Source organism: Heterocephalus glaber, unplaced genomic scaffold (genome assembly GCF_053883595.1).
Source record: "Heterocephalus glaber isolate CG9 unplaced genomic scaffold, H.glaber_assembly_v1.0 deba00000621, whole genome shotgun sequence".
NCBI lineage: Eukaryota > Metazoa > Chordata > Mammalia > Rodentia > Bathyergidae > Heterocephalus > Heterocephalus glaber.
The window spans coordinates 690,936-702,742 of NW_028258153.1; the positions used below are offsets into that span (position 1 = coordinate 690,936).

Here is an 11,807-nt window from a genome sequence, read left to right on the forward strand (position 1 = left end):
CCTGTATCTTCTTACATTCCCAAAATATCCCTTGGCAACCTTTGCCCAGGCAAACATCCTAAAACCAAATAACCTGCTGTGAACTGGTCACATATGATCCTTCCTTGGTCTATCTTGAGGGATTAGTGCACAGCTACCAATGTCATATTTAGGAGACACTTCTGTACTTCATATGGCCCCTTATAATTAATATCACCCATCCTTAAAAGGGTGTCACAATTAATAATTTTCAAAAAAAAACAGTACAGAACTATGGCAGAGTTCACAGGGAAGATGAGGCATAATTGTTATGCCCATTTTGATGTTCTTGTGGCCCTTGGTGATCCTTTGAAGCATTTGATCCCAGAATGACAACAGAGAAAAGACTAGATGACAATTGCGATGGTGAGTTCATGATGGAAACAAGAAACTCTGTTCCTCATGGGAAATTTTTGGAGTATTCTCTTCTCCACAGACACAAAGCAATACTCTAGAGCTGTGGATTGACATGAAATACAAGATAGAAAGAAAAATAGAAAGGAAACCACTGTTCTGAAAAACAAAACCCAGGATGAATAAGTCATGGAAATCCTTTACCTCCCTGGACAGCCTCATCCCCCAAGTGCTGAAAGATGGCGCAGGGAAGAGTGACATCCATTGTTCCCGAAGGTTTATGTGTAGGATCAATCTACCCCCACTGAGTAGCCTACGCATGAGCAAATCCTGGTCTGTCTGACCGGAGTTAACCAGATTAGCGTCAGAAGAAGCAATGGAAGCAAACATTCAGCTAATACGAATCATCCAGGAAATGCGGGCAGAGATCAACAAACTAGAGAAAGAGAATCAAGCCCTCCGCATTAAACTGACTCCAAGTTGCCAGAAGACTTTAGGCTCTGGGGGAGAATCAGGAGATGAAAAGGAAGAGGAAGCATGTGAACCATCTCTACGGAGCCCTCATACTGCTGTTACCACTGATACAACACCAGCTGTACGGGAACCCCAAGGTACCAAACACCTATAGCTCCTCTGCACTGTGCCCATCTTTGCAATACTGTATTTCCTACCTAGTGGTTTATTTTACCCATCACATAAATGCACAGGTTCGTATTAACAGTGATGGCCTTCATCTTTTTCTTACTGGTAGATTAGTTTTGAATTCCTAAACAATTGTTTCTTTAGCATCTTCAAGTTACATTTAGCAACATTAAGACTACTTTCAACTGTGCCCAGAAAGATAAGAACAGTTTGTGGAAATAAGTCACATTAAGAACAATGTGTTTTTCCCCTTTAACCTCAATTATTTAAGTTCTCCATAATAGAATACTGAATGTGTATCTGTCAGACGCTCACTTAGCAAGCTGGAACAGTATTGCAAAAGAGGTAAGTATATGGATATCAGAGTCAGACAAATATGGCTGCCAATGACGTTGTTTCTGATCCATGTTACAAAGAACTTTACTGTCCATGTGAGTATATATTGCACATAGTTCAACCTGTCATACAGACTGAGGACTTCAAGATGCAAGGTCAATATTTGATGTATTCTAAAAATAAAATCTCTGAAGAGTATTTGTAAGATCTGAAAGCAGAGAAAAACATCTACTCAACACTTAAGCTATCAGTGCTTGCCTACAACAACATATTCAAGCAAAATTGATGTGCATAATTAAGTACTAAAAGCTCTTAATATCACCTATCAAAAGTTCCAGCAATGCCACTGAGAAGTTTGAACAGCTTGACATTGGAACATGTCATATTTGCCAGTTGGTTCTTTCGGTTAGATATGTTTCTTTCTTTCTAGAACCCTGCATCTCATAGCTGAAAACAGATTTCAATCAGGATCTTGTCCATTTCAAGTACAACTCTAGGTCTGATTAATTCTGCCCACTGGAAACTAGAACTTCTCCTAAAGGAAATTAGAACTCCTGAGGGGGAAAAAAAGGAACAAACAAAACTATGGACTTTTGTAATATGTCCCTTTTGTAATATCGAGGGTTTCTCGATCTCTGCATTACTGACATTTTAGATTAGATAATTATTGCAGAGGTCAGTACTGAATATTGTAGGTGATTTAGCAAGTTCTCTAGCCTCTAACCACTAGTTGCTGTGGCACACACCTTTATCCTTCCAGTTATAACTATCAAAAATGTCTCCAGACATTGCCAAATGTTAGCTGAAAGACAAAATAATATCAATCATCCACCACTTGAAAGCTACTGATTTCCTTCAACGGTAAACAACACTTCTTCAAATCTATTTTCCATAATGCTAACTGAAGATAACTGGCCTGAAGCCCCAGTTTTGTATTAGTTGTTAAACACTGGGTGGGTCACATCAAACTGCTGTGCATGACATCTTCATATAAGATTGAATGGATTAAACTAGATGCCTTCCAAGGCCTCTTCCAAAATTAAAATTCTTTGGTTCTATGAATATGGCACCCTTCTATGATCACTCTCCTCACCTGTAAAATAGGTAGAGTGCTATCTTATAGGGCTATTGAGAAGATTAAATGAAATAATGCAAACAAGACTCAATATCATTGGATATGTACAAAATATTGTTACTTGACTTGAGTGTAAGTTTTGATTAATACTTTAATAATATATTGCCAACATCAATTGAAATTTAATACTTGCAATGAAATCGTACAAATCCACTAAGAAGGAATTTTGGAGATCATCCAATAGAAATACCCTTATTTTACAGTTAAGAATATAAAACCCAGAGAAATTAGGCAACTTGTCCAATCCTTCTGAAAATGAAATAATGTAAACCTATCCTTTGAGAAACAATGATGTGAAATCAGAAGTATGTGTCTCACTTTAAGAAAGGAAACAATTAAAAAGGACCTGGAAGTAAATCACTTGGAACTAAAATTTTTTCCATGTGCTCTTTGATATGTGTAGTAAAACAAGAGTGAGATTTATATATGTGTGTGAGTGTGTGTGTGTGTACCTTAGAACATAGAGCAAACCCACAGCTCAGAACCACAACTGCTATATGATTTTATATGTGTAGAATGAAAATATAGCAGGCCTGCTCAGAATGGACCCTTGGTGGATAAATGCCCATGGAAACATCAATGTGTATGTATGCAAAATCCAGCAGCACTTTGTGGGATTTTTCTCTCACCCCTCCTGCCCCATGCAACCTCGCCTTGAGTCTCTTAGGGAAGAGGTAATTTGCTGCAGGGAAGATAACAGAATCAGCTCTTTACAGGGTGCTCCACAGCATTACAGGGCCTCTAATTTTTTTCAATCTTCTCATATCCTTTACTGGCAAATAAACCTCACTTGAAGTGATCTTTGAAACAGTGCTCACAACTCTGTGATGCTCTATGAAGTATCTCTTCCCTTGCGTTGGTAAGAAACTAAAGGATTCAGACTATTCGTGACCCAGGGAGAGGAACAAAGTGCTCACTTGCTAATTAGCTCCACAGTAAATGTGGATCCCAAATAAAATAAACTCAACTTTGCCATCATCAGCATCATTTCATCAGTTATGTTTCCTAGTATTCTGTATGAAGAGATTGTTGTGTAATCAATTCAAACAGAAACTTTGTGTTTGCTGATAGTTTGTTTTTACATAATTACAGAAGTTATATATATGGCCAAGGAAGTATTTAAAGATCATATGTGAGTAGTACTTGCAGTTAATCACTTTAGAGAGATTTGAATTTAAACTCTCTCAAGACTCTTACCTAAAATTTAGTCTTCTGCTTTTCCAAACTATAAAAAGCCAAAGCATCCTCCACTTTTTCACATTGTCTGGCCATGTAATTTTCTGTCTGCCTTCTGCAGAAGGGGGATGTAATTTAAATAAGAAATAATTGTGGTTCCGGGACTCTAAAACACAATGCATGGTTTTACACCACATGCTAGTTAATAACAAAGCTGTGATGAAATAAAGGAAAGAAAAATGTTCCAGAAAATGAGAAGCAATCCATGAGGTCAGCGCTGTTGACCACATTGGTAATAACTAGATGTCTATGTAGAGGTCAAATGAGAAGATGAGGTCGTGGAGTTAAGGAACTGTTACAGCTGGGATGAGACACACCAAGACCCCCTAAAATAAAGTTATTTTAACCAAGGTTCTTTAGTAACAAGGAACAGAGACAATTTGATTGATCTCAATGAAAGAGTTGAGTAGAAGACACTTAGGAGCAGAAATCACCCTGGGAACCTTTGGGGATTAAGGCCATGAATCTCTCCATCTGGCCCAGGGACACCACAGTTGCCTACTGCAGGCATCTGCACTTCTTTCCACAGGTCTCTTTGCTCTCACTTCTCATTCAACAGGTGTCATCACAATGACTGTCCCAGCCAAATCGAGACATATGATAATAGGCAAGTTAGCAGCAACCAGTTGAATGAAAGTGGCCATTCAGGTGATCAGGACAGTGGATGAGCCCATTGTTCTAGAGTGGGGAGTGAGGTGGCCATCGAGGGCTGGTGTCTCTAGAAGTTCCATGTTGTTCCAATTTTAAGGCTGTGCTTCTTTCTTATCTATTTATGTCTGGGTCCTTGTTCTTTTTCTAAAATTTTTAAATCAATTGTTATTATTTTAATTGTACATATCTATGGCCTATAGTATCAAAATGTGATACATGTATACCATGTGTAATGATCAAAGCAAGATAGCATTTGCATCTCCTTAAATATTTTGTTTAGACTTTTGATTAAAACATAGCACTTGTACATGTTTATGGGGTACATGTGATATTTCAGTACATGTATTTAAATGCACTGATGAAGTCAGGGTAGTTAATTTTCTCTATCTCTTTACGATTACTTTGTGTTTGGAACCTGCAAGCTCCTCCCTTCTATTTATCCATAAAATATACAATAGGTCATTGTGAAGTAATGCTGCACTCTCAGAAGAATCTTCCCTGACCACACAACTTAAATAGCTTGCAGAGCCTTTCTTCCTCTGTGTGTATCCCTCACCCTTAGCAGCTTATCTGTTTTCCTAGAATCTATTACTATCTGAATTGTGTCCTGTACTGTTTGTTTATTATGTCTTCCACACAAGATGGTAAGATCTACGCAAGTAAGAATTTTATGTTGTTCACTCCCACATCCTTGTCTTTTGAAAAGATGCCTGACACATAGTTGGCACTCAGTACTTGTTAAAAAAAAGTCAATGAACAGATATATTTTATGCAGAAAATTACTCAAAAATAATTTTGTTGAGTTAGATTCAATAAAGTATGTTCAATAAAACTATTTGTGGTTGTCATTAAGTATAGAATTTTTTAACTTGAATTTTGTGCTCTTGTATAGGCAACGTCATGATTGTTAGACGCTACTCTGTTTCTTCACCAGCTCATTCATTTGCCGAAAGTGATCCCTGGAAAGCTAGGGGTAACTCAGGAACCAAGGCCATAAATAAATATCCATCTAATGGAGTTCTAGAAGCTCAGGAAACAGTTAGATCACAGGCGTGTTCTTCAATTAAAAAGCAGGACCATGAAGAAAAGATATTGGCAGAAGATTCTTGCAGCAGCAATGGTTCCAGCCAAAGAGGCTCTCCTGAGGATGGTTTTGGTTGCAGGTAATGTTCATCGCTCATCCAGGTAGCTTCTAGGCACAAGTGCTGAGATGTTTGCTGAGATGTCACCCACATAAGCAAGGCCTAAGCTAGTAGAGGAAACAGAACTAAATAGCACATTAGGCCAAAATCATTTCCATCTCATTTATGTTCACTTGGGGAATCAAAGGAAATAAATTTATTTGAGATCAAATGGCACCCTCAAACACGTGCCTCTAATAAGCCAAAAACATAGACTTCATTTATTCATTGAGCATTAATGATCATACTTGGAGCCAGGCATGGATAATAGAAGACTCAGCAATAGTAAGCCATTATGTTCAAAACTCTCACTTATAGAAAAGACACAGGTAAACTGACCAGAACAACAAAGTGCATCTCAGGGAGAAGACACATTTACTTTATAAGCTGAGCACATAATTCCACAGAGAAAGAGAACTCTTCTGCGAGGTAGATGATTTCATGGGCTTTAGGGGGCTTTTAAGGACCCTTCAGGGATAATCCAAAGTGGCTAAGAGACAGTGAAAGCTAACCAGTCTCCAAAGGACATGAATTGGTGTTTAGGGAGTTAGGCACAGACTGAGACTGGAAGAGATTTCAGAAAATAGTACAAAGACAGGCTTGGAGTCTTTAGGTGGAAACTCAGCCTGGCCTCTGTTGTGGGTAGAATCAAGGCTTCTTTAAGAGCAAGATTGTCTGCCTCAAGGGTAAGTTACCTGTCCTACTGTCCATGGTCTCCTCTCCCTCATACTTTGCCCTCCTACCTTCCAACCTCCAGTGAGGCCCTGGCTCATTGGCAAAGTCTCCATACATCCGCCATGTGTGAGTAGCAGGAAGAAACTCAAGAAAAGAGCCCTGGGTTGTATAATTAGATTATCACAGAGACGAGAAAATGGAAAAATGTAAGTATTAAGAGAATAAGTGAATCATCTAATTCAGCAGTGGCAGGAAATCAAATCAAAGGATAATCATAAGTAATAGACCTGTAGAAATTCTCACAGGTACTAGAAAGAGCACAGACTCCACACAGGATGTGGGATATAGAAGCTGAGCCAGTTTTATTCAGATTTCAAAAGACAGTGAAAATTGTGTCTCACTTGGCAGAAAGTTCCAGAGGATAACCTGAGTCATAAATGACAGCTGGATTTAGTCAGGAAAGATCCCTAGTAGGGAAAAAAGACATGAAGGCAGGAAACAATCTTCACTTTTGGAGAAACTAAATCTAGTGAAGTGAATGAGGATGGAGAAGTAACCAGGAAGCATCACAGAAGATATTTCTTGGAACAATAAAGAAGGAGTATGCGCTTTATCCTGTAGTTATTGGAAAGGTAGTAAAAAAAAAAACTGTCTTTTAAAAATTTTCAAGTAACAAATATTCAGAAGTATTACAAACACCAATTTTTTCATTTACAAGAGTTGTATTTTAGTTGTTTCAGATTTATATATATATGAAAAAATGAAAGAGGCAAATGTTATCATAAGTTTGGTTTTAATCCTTTCAATCTATGTTTTTGTCCTTCCATTACATACAAGGATCCATTCACAAATATATCCTGAGTGTATACCATCCCCTGGGCAGGATTCTAGGCCCTGTGACACAGCAGGAAATTATAGTCAAAATTCCTATTCTTGCAGAGTCCGTTTCTTCAAAACATAATAATCAGAGAATGTGAAAATACAGAGTTCATTTTCCATTCTATTAAGTATTTTTCAAGAGAAAAATAAAGCAATAAAAAGTGGGGGAAGGGTTAGAGGAGCAAGCATTGTTGAAATGTTTGCTATGGAACCAAAGAATGCCTCACCACTTGAGAAAAGAAGGCACCAGAGGGAAGAACTTTCCAGACATTAAGAAGAGCAAAACTAACTGGTGTGTTCAGGGAAGGAGGAGAGGCCAGTGTGGCTGCAAGGAGGAAACAGAAAGACAGGAAAGCAAAGAGCCAAGGGTGGCCTCCCACTGGCTTCCAACCACTTTGGATTTATTCCAGTGAATTGGGAAGTGTATGACATGCTCTTTTCTTAAAAATAAATAAGTAAAGATCATGTTGGGAGCCCTGTGGGAAGAGATGTAGAAGAAAACAAGCTCTGAAAGCAAGGAGACTCGGTTAAAGTAATGGAGGCAGAGGGTGATCATTTCTTGGTCAAGGGTAGTTACATGGATGGGGTTTCTGACTATATTTGAAGGTGGAACAAAAACAAGGTTGGTCGACAGATCAGATGTAGGACATGGAAATAAAGAGTGTGTACCCAACCTTTGTGTTCCAATGGTTCTGTGTCTTCAAAGAAGGAAGAGGAAAGACGGAGATGTACCTTTTGTTTTAAAACAGATAGGTAAAGAGGTGATAGAAGATACCTAGATTGATCAATAGACAGATTTTATAATTTATAAAACCACTAAATATTCATTGCAAAAAACACACACAACTTGAAGAGTACAAAATATAAATACAATATGCAAATAAGTATAAAAAGGAAAATCCCTCATTATTGCACTACCTGAACTATTTAGATTTTTATGGATACATTCTGACTATATATTTTGAAATTGTACAGTGCATTTTTATGAGGGGGTTGCACTTAATGAGACCTACAATGTCAACCAAAAATCACAGTTCTATTAGTTTTCCCATTTTGGTTTATATTATTTTCTATAATACTTCAGGAATCTAGCCAATATTTATAAGGTATTTCTCTGAAGCAAAATGTTTTCCAACTTCCACGCCACCAACTAATAAACCACGTAGAAAATAATCCATTTCTAACTTAGACGTTAGTTTAATTTGAAAGACTGGGCCCATAGCAGGATTGTATTAGAAGAATAAGGTCAGTACTGGCTTAAAATTCACATCTGGGTTGGCATAAAAACCCCATAGACACCGGATTGAGTAGAATTCTTTTTATGTTTATTGTAGTCCTTTTGTCTTTTGTCTCTTACCTTCTTATGAGTTAACTAGCAAAGTGACATGTCAATACATTATTCCTTTGGTTTTCTGGGAAATTCATTTAGCTCCCATAAACTTTCAAAGAATTTAATAAAGATTTATGGAGAACCAATTTGTAGGAACTGGAATTTGAATCATATCAGATATCATATCTAATGTGTTTGTGAACTTTTCAATTATTATACCATGAAAGCGTATTTTTTAAAGTAATGCTAAAGTCAATATTTGTAAGAACCAAAGCTCTCCAGAAACTAGAGGTAGGATTTTCATTGTTTCTCAATGTTGACATAGAAATCCAATCTTTTCTTCTTTTGTTCAGAAAAAAATAAACTCAGGCTGTTAACAAGATTAGGTAAAATTATCCAGATAGAGAGTTAAAGGTAATAATTCTATTTTGTTTAGTTTACTGAAAAAAGAAACCAGACTCGATGCAATAAACATATTCTGCATTTTTCCAAATCAATGTAGTTAAAAAGGAAGCCTCTGGATTCAGATGGATAAAATCCCAACTCCACCAACTGACAAACAATATTGCCTGGGAAAGAGCAACTGGTGTGTCTTTCGCCAGTGTACTCTTCTATGAAAAGGGAATCCTAACAGCAGTTACCTCAGAGATATTGTGAAGGATATGTGCAGTAGTCAAATGAATGCTCACTAATTACCAGGGGTTACTTTTATTTTATTGATTCTAACATAAGGAAGCACTGGCCTACCTTCTTCCGGGGGGATGTTCAGATGTGCTTTCTGGGACAGAGGATACTAAATGCCATTCTGTGCAGTTACAACCTTATCTACCCAAAAAGAGGACAAGATTGGAGGAGATGAAATCTTCTTTATTTTATCAGTACATGTTTGCAGTACATAATGATTACATTCATCATGGGGAGTTGGTATATGTACACAACACATGACTTATTCTTAGGAGCAGTTTCTCCTAGTTTATGTCAAAATACTGTACAACACTTTGGAGGTAAAAGAAGAAGGTAGAAAAATGGAAAGCTACAATCACTCACATAACACCAGGCCACTGTTCTATCCCTTGTTCCCCTTTATTTTTCAGGCATGATAGATATTCAATGAATTTAAGGTCAGAAAAAGCACGTTGTTCCAGGTTATAACCATGCTTCAAAATCTCTGCTTCTTTTATCCTAAAGAGATTTGTTACAAGGACTCTTTGCCTAAAATGGGTATGGTGGTGCATGCCTGTAACCAAGCACTTGAGCAGCTGACGCAGGAGGATTTCCATAAGTTCAAGGCCAGTCTGAGCTACAGAGCAAGACTTTGTCTCAAAAGAAAGAACTCTTTGGCTAAAATAATGCGATATTCTCCAAGTTCATAACAATCCACAGATGACAGCTCCTCCCTCAGTAGTTACAATTCTTTTTTTCGGTACCGGGGATTGAACTCAGGTCCTTGTGCTTGCCAGCAGGCAGCGAAAGCACTGAGCTAAATCCCCAGCCCCATTAGTTATAATTTTTTATTAGTAATGCTCACTGGACTTGAATAAAAGGCCAGTTCTAATATATATTCTTTCATTATTCTTGAGTAACTAAACAGAAAGAATGATTCTGATACACCACAATGAATTTTGAACAGTGTAGTCAGTCTGGTGACTGGGGAAAAAACAGTAAATGTTGTATATTAAGGCCCACTAAAAAGTCTCACTTTTCTACCTCTTGTTTTGCTGTCTATAGGAACAAGATAAAGGCAGTCAGTTTCCTGCTACCTGGGGACATGTCTTCATATTCCAAAACTTCAAATTCTTTGAAATACTCACCAAATCAGACCACAAACCAACTAAGTATCATTGCCGAATAGGATGTGTGCGTTGCTGAAATTTAAGAAACACTTGATTCCCAAGATGGGAGTGCACCAGGCTTACCTGGGCCAGGGCCGTGGCCTCCCCTGCCAAGAACTCTGGCGAGCTACCTAGTAAGACTCTGAAGATTCAGTGCCTGCTCACCAACCTGCTTGCTCAAGGAATGGAAGCAATGATTTTTCATTCTTGTTGAATACTAAGTATGGGTTGCATGTGCAGTGGCCACTCCAGTCTATGTCGCATGTGAGGAGTTCATGGTGAGTGTGTGCTAAGCGCCCAGGCTCTGCACTAGGCTGTCAGGAAATGCTTCTCTTCACATTAGAAACATCAACTTCCCGATGAAGCTATAACAGACCTAGAAAAAAGGGTTATTTTTGGTTACCAGCATAAAAGCAATCGTGATGATCCTTGTAGCTCCCGGTGTGTTGATGGTTCACTGCCACAAGCTCACTTGGTCTGTAATAGCCCATGTCGTAAATATGCGAACACAAGCACAAGCACACATTATGGTCTCAGAGCCACCATGGGCTGCCTAAGGGTGAAGACATTACACCTGATTGGGAAGAGAGAGAAACACATCTCTCAAATCATCATTACTCAAGTGTTGGGAGTCCTCAGAGCACCCCACTTCCGGAGTGTCTAGTCAACAGCCTATCTCCCCTTCCTGTTTTCAGCTACTGTATTTCTAATATATACCTATGCCATTTTAAAACAACATTCTGTGTTGAAATCTCCAGAATGTTAAAATGCATATTCCTGGGCCCTCTCTAGACCTACCAGATTGGCCAGGGAGACTGGAGGAAGTCAGACAGAAGTTCTCTTTTTATTTACTTACTTACTGTGGTACTGAGGATTCAACCCAGGGTGCTCTACCACTGAGCTACCTCCTCAGCCCTTTTTATTTTATTTTGGAGACAAGGTCTTGCTCAATTGTCCAGGCTGGCCTCGATCTTGCCATTTTCCTGACTCAGCTTCCTGAGTAGTTGTGGGATTATAGAGTCATTAGCACCACCACACCTGACTAGAAATTCACATTTTAAACAACCATCCCATGGTGATTTCTCTTGTACAGATATGCTTCTGAGCCACCATTACCAATATCAAAAACATGGTACATGACTCTCAAGTTGAAGCAAAAGCAGTAAGTAGAAGGGTAGAATGCTCCACACCACTTCCATGAAAGTATTTAATAGTCCTGGCAGACTCTTAGAAAGGAGACAGATGAAGCAACCAGTACCCTGAGGTGAGAGACACACACTTCTTTTATTTATGATATTCATTTAAGATTAACAATACTCTCAATACTATAACAGATGTACAATAGCACACAGTTACAACCAGAGGGGAAAGACACAGATGAGATGTAAAAGACATTCTCGAGGAATAAAGACACACACTTGAGTAGAAAATTAAGCTATTAACCTATGAGACTGCTAATTAAACTAAACATTTTTACTTTATGTACAATTATACTCTCTGCATATTTATAAAATGCGGAATTTCACTTTAAATGAGTT

General features: G+C 38.2%; 1 protein-coding gene across 1 annotated transcript; it reads left to right on the forward strand.

Annotated features, from left to right (window-relative positions):
- The first annotated feature begins 748 nt into the window (after nt 1-748).
- Nucleotides 749-10,289, forward strand: Ccdc195 (coiled-coil domain containing 195). Its single transcript, XM_087205947.1, has 3 exons — nt 749-983; nt 5,265-5,535; nt 10,166-10,289. The coding sequence occupies exons 1-3, from the start codon at nt 749-751 to the stop codon at nt 10,287-10,289; spliced, it is 630 nt and encodes a 209-aa protein (XP_087062073.1).
- Nucleotides 10,290-11,807: the final 1,518 nt, after the last annotated feature.

What these genes read in the sequence shown, in the direction of transcription:
- Ccdc195 (XM_087205947.1), top strand. Translation starts at nt 749, where the DNA reads ATGGAAGCAAACATTCAGCTAATACGAATCATCCAGGAAATGCGGGCA. An exon ending in AGCTGTACGGGAACCCCAAG is followed by an intron (nt 984 to 5,264) that starts GTACCAAACACC and finishes GCTCTTGTATAG; the next exon opens with GCAACGTCATGATTGTTAGA. An exon ending in GAGGATGGTTTTGGTTGCAG is followed by an intron (nt 5,536 to 10,165) that starts GTAATGTTCATC and finishes TGCTGTCTATAG; the next exon opens with GAACAAGATAAAGGCAGTCA.